At 38.2% G+C, this 25,037-nt stretch overlaps 1 protein-coding gene across 1 annotated transcript in view; it reads right to left on the bottom strand.

The window, feature by feature from the left end:
- The window catches only part of LOC126188440 (uncharacterized), a 347,741-nt gene that overhangs the window by 166,724 nt on the left and 155,980 nt on the right, over nt 1-25,037 (bottom strand). The window contains exon 5 of the mRNA XM_049930045.1: nt 24,758-24,865. Coding sequence (XP_049786002.1) covers nt 24,758-24,865 — 108 coding nt within the window. The remainder of the gene's footprint in view (nt 1-24,757; nt 24,866-25,037) is intronic.

Raw genomic sequence — 25,037 nt, 5'->3', positions numbered from 1 at the left:
TACTTGTCAGTTGTACATTGTAATGGTCGCCTAGTCGTAGATATTGCTAATTGCTATAATCGCACTTTCACTCCCATTTACGGAGCTTGTTAGCACTTAATGTTAGGTTGGCGCCATTAAAATGCATTGTGGTAATCGCTGCTGCTTGCTGGATCGCTGCTGTGTCTCGATGCTGATGCTGGCTCTAAATCTGGTTGTCTGGGGTTAAAAACATGAGGTCCCGTGTTTTTTATGTGCTTTTGATGATAAAGAACGAGCGAAACCAACAAATATGTAAGCTTCAAATATTTATTACTCTGGTGGCCATCTTAATTCCACTGTCCACCAAAGACCATGACACAACACAAAGTAGTACTTCTTTTACATGTTCTTTGCATCGTTTATCCACCTCAAACAATAACACACAAACACACTTTACCGAAGTGACATTCCGACTGCGCCCCCAACCCTTCTTGCTGCTTGTATTTATAACCTTGTCAAAGAACTACTAAAAAGAGATATAGTTTATAAGTCACATGTACATCTGTTATTGTAATTTGTGCAGAAAAATTATTAATTTACATCGGGTGACATAATTTAACAGGTTAATAAAATGACAGACAGATTTGTTGACTTGACAGAATAATTCTTTGTTACAAAAAGGCCGTTTTTTAGAAGTTTGTCAATTGACTTCTCTAATTTGCATAAATAAGTAAATAACATGAATTATTAAGAATTACATTGGTTTTCGTCTAAAATAGGAGTGTCTACGTGAATACTAAGTGAAAATGGTCCTTATTTAAGGAGATCCAAAATACGTCAGTTGATCACTATTTTTCGTACTGCATATTAATTATTTAAGATGAACTTAGTGTTTTTACATGATGACATTTGCTGTATCAGTGATCAAGTGATATTAACTTTTGTGTGGGTCAGTTATTCAGTATAATTTAATGGGTTGACTGTTTATGGAGACATGTAATGCAATCATTGTTAACATACACAATAACTTTTCTATTATCATAAATATTCGTTAAACTGGTTGAATTTGGAGGGTATCGCATACTTTGGTGAAGTAAAGCCTTTAATAGGTTCCGTTACAACATGTACATCATTTATTTGTCTTGTATGGTAGCTATGTTCAGATTCATTGTGGGTGATGCATTAATTTTTCTTTTGTAATAATGACATTTTCTAGTATGCATAGATGTGAAAGTGATAGCATTTTATTTCTCGTAAGTACTGGATTGCATGACGATCTTTGGTCTACCTCTTCCCCATTGTTTTATTACCAAATGTCATCTGGTCATTAAATAAGAACTAGCTACAGTAAGATAGCCACAATGTAACAAAAGAAATAAAATTTCTGTATTGTGAGAACTCTTAGCAGACACAATGCACTTTGCTTTATTTCTTCCTTAGTGACTGATCTTCGACTCAAATAAGTAAGGAGGTATGTTGTCTGAAGCTTAAGCTCTGGCGAAGCAAAACCAAGAAAGAATTCCAACTAGACTGGATACATAATAATGGACAGGCACTGGACGCGCTTGCATGGTGTGAATGAGCAGCCAGTGCTCATGAATCAGAATCATAACAGTCAAATGTGGGTGCAATGTTGGCATGTGAGCCAATGTGTAACACCAATTGTTCTTTGTGAATTCAAAGTCCATTTCCTCGTGTGCAGCATGTGACTGTTTAGTCACAGACAAAGAAAATACATTTCATTTCCTTGAAAATTCTCATGCATTTCTGAAAATACTTCAACTAAATTTCTTTGCATAAGCAATGTGATCCTCTCAATACCTGCAAGAAAGAACACTAGATGAGAAACGTCCACTTCCTTGGCCAGATTCCATATAGCAACCTCCAGTCTGCTGTTGTAATGCTTTATTAAAAAAGAGTGACAAGATATTTCCGGTATCAAGAGATGGTCCCAATGTGAACCAGTCATTTCTGGAAGAGTTTATTAACGGTTCAATAAACACAATGAGTAAACAAATGTGCTGAATTTTGTTTTATAGACTTTGGAATTATTTATGAATCTGGTTTTAGCACAAACATGTTTTATTCTAAAATCCAATGTATTGAGACACTTATTAGTCTAATAGGGCGCGTTTTGTTGTTGCTCCAGCACACTGTAATACTGATACACAAAGAACTTTTAAGGCACAAGAGATTGTAAGTGCAAGTATTGTGACTCAAAATGAAAGACAAAGACGAACCGAAGCGTTATGTTCATAGAAATCAAAGTTAGTTAAAGTATCTCCAATCACAATTACTTTCTGATTTGTACCTTAACACAATGTTTATTTTAATCATGCCATTAAAAGAATTTACTTGAACACTTTCCCTTGTTAAATATAAATTAATAAACAAACAAACAAAAGAAAAAACTGAGTGCATTTCTTTTGTTATGGTAATCCCATTTGATCACATACAGGCATTACGCAAAATCTTCACTCATGTCTTTGATAGAGCTTTGGTCATGATATCTGCTATCTGTTCTTCAGCATTCTCCCCCCCCCCCCAACTTCACTGCTGCTGAATTGTCAGTTTGTAGAATTGGAATTTTGGATAGTCTTATCATTTAGCTCAATAGCTGAGTTAACCAAATAATCTCCTTGACAGCTTCATTTGCAGCAGCTAGTACAGCTTCATTTGTAGATGTTGCTACCATGGCTTGTTGCTGACTTATCCACGAGGTCGCCCCTCCTGTGTGGTTGATGGCTACTCCAGATGTTGATCTGCCTGTTTTTGCTGCTTTGAACAGCCTCCAAAATTTGCATTGCTGTAGCATTCCAAAGACATATCCTTCCCTTTTGATTTGTATGTGTTTCCGTAGTCAGTTGTTCCTGCTACATAACAAAAAAACCTTTTTACCCTTAGTGTGTGACCTTTGGTGGAATTATTGAGAGATCTTAACAGAACACTTACACTGAAAGCTAGATCTCATGCAGAGCTTCAAATACATTATTGTTCCAACTGCCTCTCTATATGGAAAAGACAGTTTTACCTTGCCACCTTTCCCTGACTAAAATTTCTGTAACTTCCAACACTGGTGTAGAAACTACTTAACACTCTTGAAAAGTTGAAGCATTTTAAATTGCTTTGTCCATAAGCCTTCTGGTGAATCTTGATACTGCCACCTATGTTGTGCTCAATCTGCAGACCTAAAAAGTAGCTTGCAGCTGCCATTGTCGTCTTGAACCCCTTTTGTAATTGCTGGAAGAAAATATTGGAATCATTTGAATCAGTGGGAGCTATCTACACACAAAATTACCAGAACTTCTTTGGCATTTTTGTTTTGAATCCACAAGCATGGTCAGCTTCGCTTAGCCTGAAATCTAGACTGAGCAAAAAGTGGCTGAATCGATCGTTCCAGCGTCTTGGTGCTTGTTTTAAACCATACAAAGTCTTTTTCAACCTGCAGACTCTGTCAGTACCATACACATAACCCACTGGTGGTGCCGTATATATGGTTTCCCAAAGTGTTCCATACAGGAAAGCCACTGATACATCATACTGGCCAAGATACATTCTTCTAGTTGCAGCAACACTCAGAACAGACCGAACCATTATCCTGTTGACTGTAGTCTACATCTTCACGTTGACTGAAGCCCTTAGCAACCAAGTCAAGCCTTAAATTTTTCGATCTGACCCTCTTCTATTGTCTTCAGTTGAAACACTCATTTACACAGTATTGCTCTAGCATCCTTTGGTAAGTCTTCAAGTTCCCAGGTTTCATTTTCCATAAGAGATTCCATTTCCCTGTCAATTGCTCTTTTCCATTTGATGCTATCTTCATTTCTAAGTGCATCCTCATTGGTTTCACAAACCTTTGTTGTGACAAGGTTTTCTATGGCTGTGTGCATTGACTGCATGTAGCTGTGTAAGGCGTGTGACCTTGAGTGGGACTTACCCGCTGAGCGAGGGAGCTGCGCGACACGGTGCCTAGTATTACTAGCACTGTGTTGCTGGAAAATCAAACTGGCGGAAGTTGCGCAACACTGATAAGGCGCGCTGGCGCTGGCTGTGTAGAGGCAGCTGCATGCTCAGTCGACTCGAGGCAGCCGCACGGAGCACACAGCCATGCCGTACCGACACTGAGGTATTTTGGCCTCTTTGATGATGAAGATCTCTTTCTTAACTTTATTCCTATTCTCTCTTATTACATCTGCTGAATGTCATCGTCATATTCTGTGTCTGTGCTAGTTTTTTACTCCATACTATCTTCTGAGAGTGCATTTTCATCATTTTGTGACTGATTTTCAAGATAATCTGGATCTGCAACTGGTTTTTCAACATCTTGAAATGGTAGAGTAACCGGTTTTTCTGTAAATTGCACATCTTTTGGCAGCACAATTGAATTACTTTCTTTTACTCAAATCATGAACCATTCATAACCATAAAAAACAACAGGTTGTCCTTTCACATCTTTTACGTCCATTTTCCTTCGTTTTTCACATGGAACGTGTGCACAACATGTTGAGCCAATAGTGCTAATATGTTTAGCTCGATGCTTCATCCATTCCCACAACTTCAATGGATGATTTTCCTGTTCTATTCAGGTTGTTAATTGTTGTGTTAACCAGCTGAGCCCATATTCATGCTGGATAATTTACATTTGAATTTGAGTACTTAAGTTTCCTGGTCGTCTCAACAACAGTTCTGTTGTCTGGCTGGCAAATACCATTTTGCTCCATAGTACAGGGAGTAGTCAATCAGTATGTTATACTATTTGAACTTAAGACAGATATAACTTCTTTGTTTTCAAACTCCTTGTCATTGTCACTCAGCATCTCTTTATCAGAGTAAGTCAGTGTCTGTGTGTGAGAGAAAATCCTTGAGAACTTAAGTCAGCTGAATTTTTCTGCAACAAAATAACCGTAACGAAACTTAGAGGAAGTGTCTTTGAACAGAATTAGGTAACGTTTGTTCTTGAATGACTGATCAAAGGGTCTACACCGATCAGCTAATGTCAATTCAGTGGGCCTTGTTGACTTTTATCGTGCCTGAAGTGGTGGAAAATATGCCATTCCAACTTTGCATGATTCACAAGTCTCTACTCCTTCCTTGACATCGCTGTTAAATTCCTTTTTGAGTTTTTTTAAATAACCTTTGTCTTGATGATCCCACCCTTCATGATAATGTTGAAGCACGTAAAATTTATCTTCCACTGAAAGATTCACAGCTGCACCCTTCTCTGATATTAAGGGCTTAATGTCTGCTTGTATACAGTACCACCAACTTCAAGAGTTCCACAGAGTCTCAGTTTACCACCAATTTTCAACGAATAATATATAGTACTTGAATTAAATTTGCTATGGTAGTTAAGATCTTGGGCAACTAAAACATAAAGAAGATTTTGGAAATTTTTTGTACATACCAGAACACAGTCAGATTTGCTTCCAACTGTTGACAGAATCCAAACTGATCCTTTTTCTGTTCCTCCTAGAAACTCCAATCCAGCAGCCTTGATAGAACAGGGATTGTTGAATGCTTCAAAGCTGACGAATTAATCAGGACTATTTCTCAAGTTGCACCATTGTCAATCCACCCTTTGTGTACATCCACATCTAATGAACAGGCCTCAACACAGCTAGTATGCAGTGCTACATTCGTAGCCACAGCTTTGTCCATGTTTTTCTGCTCTGTTGCATTTTTATCCAGTCTTCCATCAGCAATCCACTTCTTTCAATATTTAATACAATTGGTTGGCTGTTTGCAGTAATTGCATTTGCCTTTAACTTTGAATATGTGTGTTCCTATTTTGTTTAGTTCACCTGATTTGGGTACTGATGACACTTGTTCGATTTTTTCACTACCTTTCGTGAAATTTCTCTCAAATATGCGCAATTGTTCCTTCAATTCATCAAATGTTTTCTTATTATCTTCCGTTAATAACATCCAGCTCGATTTAAGAGAATCAAAACTTGCAGGTAAAATATGTAAAACTTTACATACCAATATCAAATAAAATAAAGCATTTTCACTTTTGTTTTAGACTTATTCAGCTCGATGTACATATTTGTTAACTTCACTGTGCATGCGCGAATGTCCTGTAACTGAATCCACCTAAACAGAAAAATTCAGGACAAATCTTGAACAGCTGATCCTTTGATGATGCTTCAAATTTTTGCTTCAATACCTCCCACACTTCATGAGTCGTTTATTTGTCTATGATCTTCTGACACACAATATCTGTGAATGCACTAGTAATCATCGACTTGGCGTAACTGTTCTCCTTGCGGTATAAAACTGACTTATCTCTGTGGTCCCTTATTGCTGCAACATTAGCAACTTCTGACGGTGGCTCAGGTGGCACTGAGCACTATGGGACTTAACTTCTGAGATCATCAGTCCCCTAGAACTTAGAACTACTTAAACCTAACTAACCTAAGGACATCACACATATCCTTGCCCGAGGCAGGATTCGAACCTGCGACTGTAGCGGTCGCGCGTTTCCAGACTGTAGCGCCTAGAACCGCTTGGCCACATCGGCCAGCTTATGATTAAAAATAAAAGACAAAGATGAACAGAAGCATTATGTTCATAGAAGCCAAACTTAGTTACACAAAGTATCTCCAAACATCATTACTTTTTGATTTATATTTTAACACAATGTTTCTTTTAAATATGTTATTAAAAGACTTTACATTAACAGAATTGATATCTGGATTTCCTGAAGTTCAGGTGTTGAAACTGGGAAGTTGTGGCAACATTACACCAGTGGTGGTTTTAAGGATGGCATTTGTGTAACTTGCTGAGATACTGTCTAGTACTTGAGAGCTCACCACAATCTATTCAACGATATACCAGCACAAAGAGCTCTCTATTATGAATATTGATGTATTTTCCTCTAAAGGTTTGTCTTATCAGGGGAGTGAAGAATTCAAATTTCATACAAATGGCAGTGGTAATTACGCCACATATCAATAAAATCATTGAGGGCATTAAAAATTACCAAGTTCATAGAGATGTACAAACTTCAACCTGAGTGTAAAATCTAAGAACTGGTCTTAAGGTTTGCTGATGATCTACTGTTGCATACTAAACTTTCACTTTTTATTTCATTGGTACTAAAGTGGAGGTGTTCCTCCAAGAATTTTAATCAACTTGTCTGTCACTTCTATTTTCACTCAACCCTAGCATCTATTTTGAAAAATGTAATCGAAGAGAGATACAAAAAAAAACTTTGTATTACAGTCTACTTTCACTTCTTTGAATCTTTTCAAATATTTTTCAGAAAGTGGTTCATAGTAACATCAGGCATTTTTCGGAGCATAACTTGCCAATTGCCTTCCTGCGTAGTTCCTAAAAGGGACCCTCTAGACAGAAAGTCATATATCACCTCAAAATGTATAATATATGTATAATATAATGCTAGTACATTGTCAGACATTTATAAGGCCATTATTTGGACCTCATGATTCTCCTTGGAAGCAGAAGTTATGGCATCAGTAGCATACTTCTTGCATGAATGGAGTCTTACCTTCACAACTTATGTTACAGTGACACACTGCACCACAGGAATAAACCGAAGCTCACCATGGTGCAACATGAAATGGGTGATCAGCAAAGATTAGTTGGTAATTGACACAAATGATCTTCCAATAAGTTTAAAGAACTGTAAGAAAGTTCAATGTTTCCCAGTGGACAGACATTCTAATCTGATCTTAATAAGACTTCCATTACAGTTGCAAAAGATGGTAATGAACCTATACAAGTTGTGTGTCTGAAACAGCGGAAAAAAGAGGCCAACAAACGAAGAAAACAACATATACCCTATTCCATTTTTCAAGCAAGATTTAATGGAAATTCTTTTATCCATCTTTCTCGAAAGTAAAAATTCGCTGAGCACTCGAAAACATGTATAACATTTTGGATGTTAACAATAAATTAAACATACATCAGGAATATGTGTATCAAAAAGATCAAAAATGCAAATTGGATGTATAAAGCCCAGAGAATTAAAATATTCCAGTTACTTTGTTATCACATCCCATATAGCAACCAGTTTAAATCATAAACTTAAAAAGACTCAATTATGCAAATTAAAATAAAAAACTGTCGATATCAGAAATAGAGATCATTTCTAATTCACGTAATAAAACTTTTGCTTCCCTATTCCATTTGTGAATGATGCTTGGGAAGCATGGCTGTTGATAAACTTCCATATGAGCTCTGATTTCTTGATTTTCTTACCCTTGTCATATTCTGAGATGTACTTTAATATTTTGTCCAACTCTTCTTCAAATCCATAATCTTGGAATTTCAATAGTGAATTTCCCCATGATACACATTCTGTAGTGCTTGCCACTCGAATTTGTTGAGGTTTTCGACAGCACTTTCATGCCTACTAAACAATCATGTGAGGAAAAATGCCATTCTTCATTGGATATTCTGTTTCTCTTCTGTTAATGTAATCTGATAAGTGTCCCTAAACTGACGAGCAATAATCAAGAATCACTTCTATAAGTCTTCTGTAAGACACTTCTTTCATGTATGAATCACATTACCTTCATTTGTCCAATACATCTGAGCCTGGCATCTGCTTTCACTGCAGGTTAAGTTTAATTTACTGTATATAGAGGCATCCAACGGTCATGTTATCAGAACCCTCATTTATACCAAAGATCGTTTGTTGCAAAATGAAGGAACACAAATGTATTAAATAAAAACAAAAAGTTTTTCAGGTACTTAATAAAGAGGAAAACGAAGTTTGTTACAATATTTGACAAAAAAAAAAACAACGTCTAGAGGTAAAACAAATGAAACAATACAAATGCCATTAAATATCCCTGTGCAGTATTTTAATGAGACGAAAAGTCATAAAGTAAGTTTTTACCCAAATCTACCGCCTCACCTTAGAATTGAGCAAAGAAAGTATTTGTCTTCTGTTTACTGCTTGGAGTGCTGGCATCGCTACAGCTGTGTGACATCTAATATTTATCAATATGGCTTCAAAATTTACATGGTGTGTCGCATCTACAACGAAAATGATATAAATGAACGAGGCAGATGAAGCACTGTGCAATTTTCAGCATTCTGAGTTAAAATAAGAAGAAGCAAAAGGTACAAAAAAAACTGCATCAGTCATTTGCCATGAAGTATGGCAAAGATGTAGTCCTGAAAATATAAATGAGAAAATCCACAATTTCTGTAGAGTTAAAAATATTTCATAATGTCTGTAGTATGTATTAAACTGTCATTTGCCTTCAGATAGTCCTCCTTCAGGGCTTCATAAATAGCTTCACACGTTTCTGGTATTATTTTCGGCACTGTGTACTGCGGTATTAGAGTGTTATACCATAAACTAGAATAGTTTTCTCCTGTTGCAAGATTTAGCAATGTTACAGTAAGTCAATCTTTTGCAGATATAGCATTTCTGATATGAGTGTTCTGTTTCATAATATGAGGAGCCACGTTCCTGAGCACATATTGAAATGTACTCTCACCCATTTGCAACTAATTTTCATATGATTTTATGTCCTCGAGTTGCAGTTTCCGTAACAGTTTTTGTTGGATGCTTCTAACGTCTCGCCATGAAATCCACAGCTTCAACCAAGTGCGTTTCCTTTTACTTTTCTTCTGCTTCTCTTTCAAATGTTAATAAAATGCAGCTTTGGTACATAGGAAACTGCAAAGCACAGTAATAAGTCTTCGTGAGCCATTCTGAAGAAACTATGATATCAAAGGTCTTTGCCAAAGAAATTGTGATGATAGTGAAATACCTCTATTTGCGCGATCTCAAATATCTTTGTGCAAGAAAATATGATCAATATTTAATCTTATTTCTTCTCTTAAGAAAATTTGGTAATATAGTATCGGCCTTAAATCCATAACATATTTAGCCTGAACAGTGTGCTCTTGGAGCCATCACTGATGAGAAATGCAGCAACAAGAAGTGCCTGATGTGTTTATTTCTTACTGACCAATGGACAATGCAGCAGTCGTTAATATATTAACAGAAAGATATTATCCTGGCTATGAATGCAGACTGCAGACATCACTGTGATCACATCCTTTGGAGATCCAACATGAAACTCTATTCTCAGATGTGATGGAGCAAGTGGAACCAGTATCATGTCGATATTTATTAGAATGTTAACCAATGATGGTGTTCTGGCATAACCACAAATGCCGGAACGAAGATACGGAACTCATGATCAGAGAAGACGATGAGGAATCGGCGGCCAATGTTACATGGAATTGGACCGCGCCGCGCCAGGCGCGCCCCCTGAAGACGTGAATAAAAGCGACACCCCTGCTAGTCTCGGGAAGATCGACACAGGATCGCGGACGCTAGTTATCAATGACATGTAAACTTCCAGGAACTTCGTGAAGCCTATAGCAAGAACGTCTACATCTACATCTACATCCATACTCCGCAAGCCACCTGACGGTGTGTGGCGGAGGGTACCTTGAGTACCTCTATCGGTTCTCCCTTCTATTCCAGTCTTGTATTGTTCGTGGAAAGAAGGATTGTCGGTATGCTTCTGTGTGGGCTCTAATATCTCTGATTTTATCCTCATGGTCTCTTCGCGAGATATACGTAGGAGGGAGCAATATACTGCTTGACTCTTCGGTGAAGGTATGTTGTCGAAACTTTAACAAAAGCCCGTACCGAGCTACTGAGCGTCTCTCCTGCAGAGTCTTCCACTGGAGTTTATCTATCATCTCCATAACGCTTTCGAGATTACTAAATGATCCTGTAACGAAGCGCGCTGCTCTCCGTTGGATCTTCTCTATCTCTTCTATCAACCCTGTCTGGTACAGATCCCACACTGCTGAGCAGTATTCAAGCAGTGGGCAAACAAGTGTACTGTAACCTACTTCCTTTGTATTCGGATTGCGTTTCCTTAGGATTCTTCCAATGAATCTCAGTCTGGCATCTGCTTTACCGACGATCAACTTTATATGATCATCCCATTTTAAATCACTCCTAATACGTACTCCCAGATAATTTATGGAATTAACTGCTTCCAGTTGCTGACCTGCTATTTTGTAGCTAAATGATAAGGGATCTATCTTTCTATGTATTCGCAGCACATTACACTTGTCTACATTGAGATTCAATTGCCATTCCCTGCACCATGCATCAATTCGCTGCAGATCCTCCTGCATTTCAGTACAATTTTCCATTGTTACAACCTCTCGGTATACCACAGCATCAACTGCAAAAAGCCTCAGTGAACTTACGATGTCATCCACAAGGTTATTTATGTATATTGTGAATAGCAACGGTCCTATGACATTCCCTTGCGGCACGCCTTCTCTGTTTTCATGTTGCCTCTCACTAGCAACATTTGATGAAGTTAAGTATTGTCAGTTGCTTTCTAGAAATAAAACTACTAATGTTATTTGTTTGAAATTGTTGTATAGTATTCCAATAATGCTGCATCCTATAGGCACCCTATTAGCGATGTGTGGGCAAGACCCCACAACCTGCGATGAGGATGGGATTTCTTGCTGTCTCAATACGAGATTGTGTATCGACCGATGTCTCAACATGGTAGTTTGGACGCACTTTCTCACCTTCCGATTGGTCCTGACACAGACTTTGACGCTTCTCCTGCATCTTGTTGTTACATCGATGCTCAGGATTCTGAATTGCTTCAGTCTTTTCCGCTAAACTGTAAGAAAATTGCACAGGCCACGGACACTGATCCAGATTTGAACATTTTGCTCCAGTACATTCGCACATCGTAGCCTCGCTCATTGAATAGTGTAAAAAACTCCATAGTGTGCCGATCCTCTGAGCGTTGGCATAGCCAAGCTGTACAAAAAGTGCAATTCTTGTTCACAATGACAATTGACAGTCACGTGTATTTATCCCTAAAGTTTTGGAAAAATAAGTTCAAAAATAGTTCAAATGGTTCGAAGCACTATGGGACTTAACATCTGAGGTCATCAGTCCTCTAGACTTAGAACTAATTAAACCTAACCAACCTAAGGACATCACACACATCCATGCCCGAGGCAGGACTCGAACCTGCGACCGCAGCAGCAGCGCGGTTCCGGACTGAAGCGCCTAGAACCGCTTGGCCACAGCGGCCGCCGCAAAAATAAGTGTTGCAATTGCTTCGCTAAGGACATTGTGGGATTTTTCGTACGAAACAGTTAGCATGTCGACACTGTACTTAGCAGGGCATGGACGCCCAAATAGAACAGATGACGACACAGTGTCACGCATGTGCAAAAAATCAGTCTGCTCTGCCACGAAAGTTCTCTGCTTGGTCTAAGTCGCAATTTCCATGGCAACGTGTGCACATAGACTTTGTGGGACCTTTTTGGAATACTCGCTGGTTAATTGTGGTTGACTCACATAGCAAATTTCCTTTTGCTGTGCCAATGAATTCGACAACTCACGTAGCACAATTCAGGTGTTGTCTTCGATTTTTTGCCTAGAAGGTTTACCTTAGGTCAGACAACGGACCTTAGTTGACATCACATGAATTTCAAACATTCTGTGAACGCAATGACGTACTGCATCTAACTAGTGCACCGTTCCATCTACAGCCAAACGGCGAAGAGGAACATTCTGTCACAACATTCAAGCAGCAGATGGCCAAACTTTGCTCAGCTCATACGAGGGATCAAGCATTGCACGCATGAGATGGACCACCGCCGGCGGAATTTCTTCACGGCCGCCGCCATTGGACACTGTTCCACCTGCTCCACCCTCGTCAGCATCCGGCACCGCAGGAAGGCCTCAAGTATCACTTCGAGTTGCATGATATTGTCTTTTACAGGGTGTTTAGCAGCAGCAGATGGTGGACGCGAGGCGAGATCGTCCGTCGACTAGGCGCTTCCGTGTATCTTGTTTCCCGTCCAGATGGTTTGTAGCACTGCCATCAAAATCAACTTCGCCTCTGTTACATACACAATGATCTTTGAGTCTCTCTTCCCGCCAGATTCACGGGTACAGAGGACAGCGCAGCCACTGCAGACGCTGGAGGGTGTCATCACGACACCTCGGGAGGACCCGATAGAGACAGAGCATTCACCTCCTCTCGTCCTACCGATGGAGCTGGACGCACCCGCATCGCAGCTGTCTCCACCCTCTTCATCTGATTCATGGCAGCAGGACGTGGAAGCATATCCCTCTAGTCGTTCTTTGGGGGACGTTTCCGCCAGAGCACAAGCCGCATGGCGGGGTACAGCTGGAAGCTGGTCGTCCCTGCAGCCACGGCTTCCGGTCTATCAGAATGTCCAAGCTCCATGCACGATGACGGTCCTTCGCTTTGGAGGGAGGGGGGGGGGGGAGGGGGGAGGAATGTTCTGGCGTAACCATAAATGCCATAATGAAGATGGGGAACGCAAGACTAGAGGGCAGTGAGGAAACGGCAGCCAATGGTACGTGGAACTGGACCGCGCTGTGCTAGTGGCGCCCCCTGCAAGACGTGAATAAAAGCTACGCTCCTGCTTTCCTCTAGCAGATCGACACCGGATCGCGGATGGTATTTATCAGTAATGTGTCAACTTCCAAGAACTTTGTGTATAGCAAGAACTTCTCTGCTTCCATGCCGCCTCTCGCTAGCCACATTTGATGTATCTCCAAATTTAAGTATTGTCAGTTGTTTTCTAGAAATAAAACTAATAATTTTGTTTGCAATTGTTGTATAACATTCTGAGAACGCTGCATCCTGTAGGCACCCTATTAGCGACGAGAGGGAAAGATCCCTCAGATGGACTGTTCACTCTATTTTGATCCCAAGGAAAAAAAGAGTCTTCTCACAAAGTAAAATGAGATAATAGCAGAATTAATGCAAAACATAGAAAAGAACTAAGGATCTTTTATGCATCTGACAGTAGTTCACAAGTAACAAATTTTTCTGAGAAGTGTATAATTTATTTTCTCCTCCCACATCACAGCACTTGTTATGAAGTGAGGAAATCAACAATTTTGGTTTCTGAAGCTTAATGTGACAACGAATTCTTATTGTAGTCCTGATTGGAAAAGTTGCTAAAAGCAGAGAGCTCTCTCTTCCTTCGAGCACTCCTCGCAAATTCTTATTTGAGGGCTTGCAGGCCTCGAGTTTTTTAGCAGAATGAGTCTTACGTTATTTTACTAATTATGGTATGGGGTAAATGCAGCAGAGGAGAGTGTCCTCTACAGCATTGAAGAACTTTGTGTATATCTGCATTCAGCACTGAATGGCAGCTCTCACAGAATTCATGTGACAGGCAACACAACAGTCAGAGCAGTACAAATAGCAAGATACATAGAGCCTCTGCCCTTCACTCTGTTTCGTTAACCTCTTACTGTTATTTTGGATTCCGTCTGTCTTAGGCGTACTGTAAGTGGAAATTCCCATCCATAAGGGGCTTTTCTATTTTCTTTTCTAAGCAGTTACATTGTGATTATTGCAGGTATGTGACAGAGGTGCAACAATACTGAGTTCGCTTTGGCTGATTCATGCACAGCAACATACACTCCAGAAAGTCAGGCTTATGATTTTTCGTATACACCAAAAATCTGTAAGATTGATACACATGATCAAAGCAACTCAATCGCCATTAGAGTAGAAAATGCTTTAGATACAAAAAACAAATATAAGTGGACAAGTGATACAAACCCCGAAAATGAAACGATACATCCTCTGAGCACTGCAAATGAAAATGAGTTTTTAATAATAGGCGACTCCATGTTAAAAGACATCGTAGTTCCAAACTCTAAAATAGACGTTCGCCTTGGAATCAGGACGAAGCAGTTACAAAAACATTTCAGCAATATCCTAAAATCAGCAATAAGACCTACCAAGATACATGATAGAAATCCCAAAGGTGTGTCTATTCACGTTGGAACAAAGTGTCTACGAAGCAACAGTGTAGAATAAATCGTCGACAACACGAGAAACCTTATAAGAACTGCCAGAAACGTCTACAACACCTCGAGAAATACCATCAGTAGCATTGTGAACAGAAGGTCGTTAAGTGACAGATACATACACAGAATAAACGACAACATTAAAGAAGAATGTAATAAACTGGGTGTAGTATTTCATTGATCACAACAAATTTCTTAATGACAAGTGTCTTGGTAAAGATGGATTGCATTTTAACAGACTAGGCTCTAGAATATTTAGTAAGATGTTCATAGATGTTTGTCAGATTATAATGAACAAGGGAAACTTATAAGCAGTAATAGGGGTGAAAATACATGCATGCAAATATATTCCAGAGAAATGTTATATGCCCATTGTAAAACATCTCCCTGGAAAGAAATTTTAAAAAATACCAGAAATGAAGTATCAGATGAAATCCAGACCTCCGCCTCACAGCCAGGATCTTCTGTGGGGACACAAAATAAAAATTCACAGGTAAAACACAAAAATATGAAGTTGGTTCTTTTTCACAAAAATGTGCAATCACTAACTAGTAAAATAAGTGAAATCCAAATGCTATTAGAAAACGAATTAAGAAGTACCTCATAATTGTGTGTCACAGAACACTAGCTTGATGAGGACAAGTTACATATTGTGTCCCTACCTAACTTTGTGCTAGGTGGTTATTTCTATAGAAAAATTCTTAAACATGGTGGCAGTTGTATATACATCAGAAATAAAAAAGACTTTGTAAATATAAAATGTCCTGTTGAAGTGGTGAAGGAAAAAGATGTAGAGCTATCAGGAATTGAGATAATAGACATTAAACTAGCTGTTATTTGTTTACAGAGAGCTCCAACTGGTGACATAAATACTCTCCTAAATAGTTTGGAATATTCACTTAACAGACTAACACGAAGAAACAGGAGAGTTATTCTATGTGGTGATTTTAATATTGACTTTGAAAAGGACACCAAAGAAAAGAATGAATTACTGAATCTCTTGCAAACTTTTAACATGAAATCCACCATAGAAATAGCAACTCGTATCACAAAGACTTCACGTACCACGATTGATCAGATATTTGTAAATGTAGAAATGAAGTATACAATAGAAATACTAACTAAAGACAGGCTTTTGGGGATCACATAGCTCAAAAACTCTATCTGAGTATGGAAACTGAGCTACAGCTTAAACCCTTCTTAACAACCACCAGTAGAAACTACAGTAACGAAAATATAAATCATTTTCTCCATTACTTGAGCAAAGAAAGCTGCGAAGAGATTTATAACTACGTACACACAGATGGAAAATATAATAACTTCATTAACAATTTTTCCTACTACTTTGAACTGTGCTTCCCTCCAACCCAGAGGAAAACATACACAAGGAAAACAAAAAATAAGTGGATTACTCCTGGGATTTTAGTATATTCAAACAAAATACATTACTGCACAGATTGTCCAAACAACTCACGTCACCAGAATTTGACTCTTATTACAAAACCTATAAAAACATATTCAAAAATGGTGTCAAACAAGCAAAAATAATGGCAAATGACACATATATAAAAAATTCCACCAATAAGATGAAAGCAATATGGAATATTGTCAGGAAAGAAACTGCAGCAGAACAGATACACTTCCATAACATTAACTGCCTAATGGAGAACTTAACTGTGATAACTGAACCTACAAAAATTGCAAATAAATTTAATTCCTACTTTACACAGATAGCTGAACATCTTGTAAATCAAAATTTACAGAGCACGCCAATAAATCAATCCAGATATACTATAAATAACAAATCTATTTTTCTGTAGCCCACCAATGAAAAGGAAATACTTAATATAATCAAAGAACTTAAGCCCAAATTCTCTTTTGGTACTGACAATATCCCGGACTATATCTTGAAGAAATGTGCTCACCTCATAGCCAGGCCACTTGTCAACATCTGTAACTGGTCTTTATCAGAAGGGGTGTTCCCAGAAAAATTGAAGGTAGCAAAAGTAAAACCCCTGTTCAAGAAAGGGATAAAAACAGAAGTATCAAACTACAGGTCAATCTCACTATTATCTGGTTTTTCCAAAATAATTTAAAAACTCTATTATAAAAGACGAATCAGTTTCATAGAAAAAAATAATTATTTCTCAAATACTGAATTTGGATTCCGAAAATCTAAATCTGCTGAGACAGCTATCTTTGCATTCCTAAATGAAGCCTTAAATGCAATAGACAATAAAGAACATATCTTGGCCATATTTCTAGACCTCTCTAAAGCATTTGATGTCATTAATCACAATATCTTGCTTCAGAAACTTGAATCTGTAGGAATTAGGGGCCTGGACTATGAATGGATAAAATCGTATCTCCAAAACAGAGAGCAATTACTTGAGCTTACCATACAAGAAGGGAACAAAATAAAGTCTTACTGCTCATAGAAACAGAGCATCAAATATGGTGTACCACAAGGCTCCATTCTAGGACCAGTTCTGTTTCTACTCTTTGTAAATGACTTGGAACCGACTAGACCATGCAATAACTACATAAAATTTGCGGAAGACACAAATGTGATAATAAAAGGAAGGACGAAAGAAGAATTACTACACGAGATTAAAAGTTGTATCACCCACATTACAGACTGGTTTTCTGGAAACAACTTAGTAATAAACACAGAAAAAACAGTTACAATGCATATACACACAGTGCAAAATAAATGTTCACTAGCGGCAGACATAGAGTTGTTTACTAGAATCCTCAAAAATGTAAGCTCCAGAAAATTTCTTGGGATATGCGTCCAAGAAGATCTAAGATGGGTCCAACATACAAAATACATTGCAAATAAACTAAATACCATTTGCTATACCATCAAAATTCTTTCTGATTGCACATCGAAAGAGACACTAAAAGATGTATACTTCACCCAGCCAGAATCCTTACTGTGACACGGCATAATCTTTTGGGGAAATGCATCTGCTAGCAAAAGTTGTTTTATATGCCAAAAGAGAATTATAAAAGCCATAGAAAACGCTGCATCAAGAAGCTCATGCAAGCTCTTATTCAAGAAACTACATATCCTTCCACTACCATGTCTGTACATTTTACAAGTAATCATATTTGTAAGGAAAATCTTAGAAAATAGAAACAATCTTGTGTCAACCAACCAGAGTATCCACCGGTATAAAACAGGGAGAAAGCACGACATACATGTTCAACATGCACACACAGCCCTAAAACAGAATGGACCACTCCAAACAGGAAACAGACTGTACAATAAGCTGCCTACAAACATTAAAACAATAAAAGACACTTCAAAATTTAAAACTGCTGCTCATAAATATTTATTGCAAAAATGTTAGTGTAGTATAGATGAATATCTCAAAACTTAAAAACTTTATTGCCAAGGTTAAATGTAATGTATGGAACCTGAACCTTCAGTTGTGATAATATTAAGCCTAAATCAATGCAAATATTCTTGTATGATTTAAAAACATGTATTGTAAATCACAATGACTTGTCCAATATCGTATTGTATACCTTGCACAACAAATGATCAAAAGGACCAATAAAAATGTAATGTAATGTAATGTAATATTCGATTATTACACGACAGTTCTTCGACTCTTGAAGTTATTTACCCCCGCTTCTTCTTTGAAGACAATGTAATGATGTCCAGCTTGCTCTGCTTAACTTTCTTGCTTCTGTAAAGTACAGGATGTATCAAAAAGAATCATCCAATTTTGCATGTCTATATTTCTGAAACCAATAAACATATACAACGAATTTTATTGTCTGGTGAACAGGAAACTCAAAAAGGTCTTTTTTTAATACAATTTCATAAGTGTTCAGTATGCATCCCTTGAGATGCACAGCGTTTATCAATACGGTATTCGAATTGTTCTCACATTGGAGCAAGCATGTCTTGAGTTACAGCTTCCACAGCTGCTGTTATGCAATAGCTCAGTTCATTCATTGTTGCTGGTAATGAAGTCACATAAACAGAGTCTTTTATAAACACCCACAAGAAATAATCATCCGTTGAACTTAGAGGCCAGTAATGTAAGGTTGAATCATTCAGTCCAGTGCGACCAATCCATTGTTCAGTAATCCTTTGATTTAAAACTTCCTGCACTTCCAGAGACCTTTCTTGATGGCCAATCCTATTTTAATGCATGCCCTAGATGTGCCAGCTATCTCTTATTTTACAGTTTATTTTAAATATTCTGAAAGTTTAATTTTTCCGAGTCCATGCTGCGAAAACGGCATGTTCACAGTTAGAGCCTGAGGCTCCATTATTGTGCAGTAACCGATACATGGCTATTGCAGGGCTACACTGACACACATTAAGCTTGATGAAATCCTGCTTCTACTGTACTAAAAGATACTGACCATTGGTGATTTGAACAAATAGGTGCTACATTCTGATGTATTTGACATTGGTCAGCACACTAAGGGAAGGATGCTACGAGAAGCCCATTATACAGACGGCAAGACAAATGTTCAGAAATTACTTGTTTTGTCTCAGTAAACAGTTAAATATAAAATGCCACCCACAAAATGTTTGACTGCTCAGTGACAGTCGACGGACTTCCAGGATTGGAGCTGAATTATCCTACTAAGTTCAATAGATAATTGCTTGTAATTTTGATGAAATATTCTGAACAATTTGCGTCTAATAAGTGGTAGTGAATCACTGTTACTATGTGTGGTTTCCTACACAGTAACCTTTTTTCGTTTGGAATTCTCTGTTACTTTTAGCGTATAAAGTCTCCCTGTGGATGATCATGTTTTGTAATCAGGCTGTGTTGTTAGCTCTTAATTTGTGTGCTTTCTTTTGGGTGGAGGGGGGGCCGGGGGAGAGGAGATTGTACCAGTTACAGTGCATTCAAGAAAAATATTTTCTAAGTCCATAATTACAAAATAGATGTGCTGCCTACATATAATTCTAACAGTACAACTACTGGAGATGCTCCAATAAGGCTAATCACATCTGGTGAACGAGCTTTTTAGTCTTCAGTATGTTTGACACAGTAAAACATAAATAATTGTGACAGTTATTGATGTATTATATTCAGTTTGAAGTAGGTGCATCTGCGTATTATTAGTAACTACTCACCAGTCCTTAAACCTAGTTAAAGAAATGTGAATAAGTCCCATTGACATATACTTTGGGTATTCTTGTCCCCAGCAGGTGCATCTTTGAGACACAGATTGTTGTTATTTCCCAACCCACTCGAGGAACACATTGGCTGGTATTCTCACTGCTGGTAGTGTAACTGAATCTTGCCAACAACACAGGATATGTCTGGCAAATCTAAGATCGATGGGTTGTTGCCTGGATGGCATTGAATTATTTTGCTAAATTTAACTGATGTATTTGTGTCATTTCCATTGAATTATCTGAGAGATTGTCACTAAAGGTTATCTATTTATGGTTTTGAGTCCAGGGAAGTTATTCTACATAGAATTTACAACTAATCTCATCTTTTGTGTTGCTATTTATCTGTCCTAGCCACCTCTGGGGAAATGAGGGAAAAACGAATATTGCAGCAGTTCATTAGCTCTGAGGTACCAATGTGGTCACCCGGAAAGTGAAGCCCGATTTGGCTCACAGTTCCATGCTCACTGAAAGCTAGATTTTTAGCTGTGACGTGACAGAGTTAAAGGCTGTGTAGTGTCACAAGGCTTAGGCCTGTCCCACCCCTCATTAAATCGACCAAGACTTATACCAAAAATTGTAAGAACAGCTATTATTATTATGTTCTTTAAGTTTGTTTTTGGGTTTTCAGAAATACTGTGGTAAGAAAGTTTATTTATGTTGCAGATAACGTGGAAGACGTTGCCCAACGATCACCACGAAAGTTCGACGTAGCGGCAAGTGGGCAAGGGATAAAACGAATGCTGCAAACTACCGCGAGCCATGGAAGAACCTGGGCCGCGAGGGCGTCGAGCTTCCTAGGTCGTTGTTGGACAACGTCAAAGGAAGAGATATTCTGCCTTCTCTTTGTAAACAGATCGATCGAATCTTGAAAGGTTCATGTAAAACGTATAGGCGGGTAACACATTAGGTGGGACCCGATGCCTGTAATACTTCCACAGTTATTAAAAAGTTGTTAAACGGCAAAACCAATAGTTCATCATTTATACAGATAAAAAGTAGTAAATATATAGGAAAGGAAGAGTTGCGGCGTCAGAACGAAAAGTGAAGCATCGCTCAGCAACGAGGAAGGACGTAAACAGCGGGTGTTACGTGGTGAAAACAAATCAACTGATAAAATAGTAAGTCTGTAATTAAGCATAAAGCCACGTAACACTACAGCAGCCAGGATGGAAATCGGTAGGAAGATAAAAAACTTCTCCATCAAAATTAGTCTTACTGCTTCCAGTACCCTATAGCATAATGGTGAAAAACTAGCATTACTGCAAAGGTTGGTAATGTCTCTTTCTGCTTCTGCCTAAATTTTTTGGTTTTGTGAATACATAATTTTATTGATGAAATGAGACATTTCCATACTACTTGACTGTGACTCAGTACATATCACGGAGATAGCAATAGCCCCAGAAGGCCGCCGACTGTGAGTCACTGTGTTTTCTGACAGTGGCACTTGCTTGCATTGTTCCATATCACTACGCATTCAGTTGAAGGACAGTACTGTCTGCAGAAAGCGCTTCTCTTATCTTGCTTAAACAAAAATTGTTTCAAAGTACAAAATGAGTAATATCTTACTAGTCAATATGGGCACACTCATGTTATAGCTAGTTTAAGTTTTATGAAAATAGACTTTTATCATAGTGAGTAGCATTTCATTTGTGTTAGTACATTTCATATTTCAATATTATTTTCCATTAGTTTATTGAGCGCAATAGTAAACATCAGAGAGAATTAATTATCAACAATATATTCTGCCACATTGTCTAAAACAGTCTGACAGTGCCCAGATAGTTTAACAATTCCACATCAATATAAATCTACTTATTCTGACTTATAGTTGTCATCAAACTAGGTTTGAAATGAATTTTCGTCTGGAAACAATTTTTTATGGCTGTTCAGTAAGGAATAGGAAAATAAACATTTAAGGGCATAATATCAGAAACATTAGTGCATCAGGAACAACTTCTTAAACAAACTCCTGAATAGTTTTGTTTGTGGTATCAGCAGAATTTGCCGTTTTTTGTTTGTGGTATCAGCAGAATTTGCCGTTTAATAGCAACAGATGATGCAGTTTTGTCAATCATTTTTCTTACACTCTGACAAAAAGGTGTCTTACTTGTTGGCAGCAGATTCCAGCTGCGATGGACGCATACCTGGGAAGAAGTTAATAGTGAGCAACAAGCTTTTGTTTCAACCACAAGATGCAAGATATTATTTTCAAATTGCCCCTTGCTCAAATATATGTCTTTTGTTAGAGCTCAGCCATTAATGTCTTCTCAAGAAATTAATAAAAGACATCATAACTTGTCAGCAGTAACAATACTGAACAGTAATGCTCAGTGAGCAAACCTGTGATATTCAAGCAAAACTGCAGTAATAGTATTCTTTTGAATTTTGTTGCTTTGTGCAGTACTCTTATACCTATCTTCTGAACCTTGTCCACTGATTGCAAATGTCACATGATGGTTGAATGGTCACAGATCATCACATGTGTCAGTTATCGATACTTCCTGAATGTGGAATATCATTCATGCTAGAGCTCAAAAGCACTCTTTTCACACACAATACAACGGTTTAGAACTGCCTCCACTGCCTTCACACGTCTATTAAACCCAAAGTGAACAACATATTGCAAATGATAAACTTGTTTCCACTTGCGATTCTATTTTATGATGCTTGAACAATGTTCGTATGTTTCGTGTATGCGAAATCCGATAAATACTAGAATTTCAAATAAGAAAATGACATTTGATAAATTCACTCAAGAATGCTGCACCGTGTTTACCTTCTCAGATGGCCCCTGACGTCAGGGCGTGGGCGGCATGTGGCTGGTTGCTGGTGGCCATTGTAGGGTGAGGAAACTCTCGAGTGTAAACTGTTCAGATCTTGAAGCAGCCATGTGCTGTTCTGCAGAATTGTTTTTGGAAGTTTTTACTACGTTTTTAGTACGTTAGAACGAAAAGTGAACTATCTTTGAGGTTCCATCAGATTGATAGCTTAAGAAGCCACCCAGAATGGAAATGGGCTTGAACTCGTGACTTTCTGTCTACATTACGTGACGTTTACCACTTGCGCCCAGAAGCAAAACAAACCCAAAACCTTGATGTGAGCTGAAATACTGCTGGAACAGCTCGAGAAGAAGACGACACATACTTGAGAAGCTTCTGCATCATACTGTACTGTCAGATCAATTGTAGAACTGGACTTAAAGTACTGAGAGGGGTGAGGGGGGGCGGTTTTAATTGCCACCCTAAGTGAATGACTCTGAATTGATCTTAGAAGCATCCAGCTGGAAGCCAGGTTTTATATCAAAATTCGTACAACATCCTGAGGGAGCTTGGCATACCAAAGAAGTTAATTATCTTGGGGAAGGTACAACAGGCATGGATGCCAAGGATAAAGACCAGGGGTAGCTAGTCAAGGAATTCACTATCAGATCACATGTGAGACAAGGTGATGTCATTTCACGGCTGCATTTTCGTTTGGTCTTGTAGAAATTAACTCAGGAAATGAAAAGATAGGTCAAAGAGGTAATGTTAAATTTAAGAAAACATTTTTGACATGGACAGACACTATTGTACCCATAGTGGAGTCAGAAGAAGAGAAGGCAGAAATCGTGCTTAGCAAAGAATAACTGTAAACGTGGACTGGGAATTAATATGGAGAAGACAGAAATGGCAGAAGTATCCAGAGAAGCCCCTAATAGTACACCATTATAGGCCAGAATATGGAATAGAGCCCAAGTGGAGAACACATTGGCACCTGGTGCAACATGCATGACAATCTAAAATGAGAAATTAACAACATATTGTATGGGTCTAAAACTCATTTCAGTCTGAACCAGACAGTTTCATCAAAAAATTTATGAGCTAAGACCAGACTTAAAGCCTATAAAGCAGTGACAGTATGAGTGTTTTTATTGGACAGAAACCTTAAGCTTCACAAAAAAGATGAAGAGAACCTGTTTATCTTTGAACAGAAAATCAAGAAAGAGATCTTTGTACCAATCCACAAAGAAAACACTTGGAGACATAGAAAGACACAGGAACAGTATGACTTGACGAAACAACTGAACTTCATGCAGAAAATGAAAGTGTGAAGAATAAGCCTGGTAGGGTACATTGCCAGGAGGCCAGACACTTGCCAGGCCAAAGCTGAGCTTATGGGGAAACCTGATGGAACTTGTCCAATTGGAAGGCCAAGGAAGTGATGGAGGATGACCTGTGGAAGGACCTACAGCAGCTGGGCATTGCTGAGAAATGCATCCAAAGTGCACAAGATCACTATCTATCAAGGAACATTGCAAGGTCAGTGGATGATGTAGCAGGTCTGTGATCACGAATATGTATATTTGTATCTATGTACGTTAACGAAGCGCAAATCACAATTAGCACAATTAGCTGGAACTGTTTTCATTATTCACTTAAAAGTATTAGGGATTAAATGTTCTGGAATGTAGATGTTAACCATGCCAAGGTCGTTAAAGACTCCTCTGTGGGTTGTAAGGCTATCCACTTGAGAAAAAAATCTTTTTAGCTCACCTGCTGAATATATAATTTATTTACTTTAGTGCACCACCCCAGAGGATTCTTCAATATGAAATTTTGACTTCAATATACCAACACAGTGAGGGATACTTCTAAGAGAGAAACAAGGTGAACAGTGGTTCTTGATTAGTTTCGCATCTGGCTAGGTGGTTTTGGTCTGTTGATTGTCTTTACATTAAATCAAAAGTTCTTATGGTTCCATCAGTTTAACCTGACTTGGAACACAGAAATGTAGGAGGACATACTTACCTCAAGTGAGTACTTGAATGTTTCTCCAACATATGATGCATACCAAGTTCTCTCCCAAGTGGAAGAACAATTTGTCGTATACGGCAGCTCCTTGCGGATGATCTCAACCTGGAAAAGCAACTGAAATTTTTACAAAAAACACACACACACACAGATTGGAGTAACAAAAAATATTTCCATGATTAACAGATGCTTGAATATCTGTATTCTTGCTAAATGAATGGTTGGGCATTACAAACATGAATTAATGCATATCAAAGGATATATTAAATCAAATTTA

The sequence above is a fragment of the Schistocerca cancellata genome, chromosome 5 (assembly GCF_023864275.1).
Source record: "Schistocerca cancellata isolate TAMUIC-IGC-003103 chromosome 5, iqSchCanc2.1, whole genome shotgun sequence".
Classification (NCBI taxonomy): domain Eukaryota; kingdom Metazoa; phylum Arthropoda; class Insecta; order Orthoptera; family Acrididae; genus Schistocerca; species Schistocerca cancellata.
Note: the sequence above shows the minus strand (reverse complement) of the source record. Positions and strands in the feature narration are given on the sequence as shown.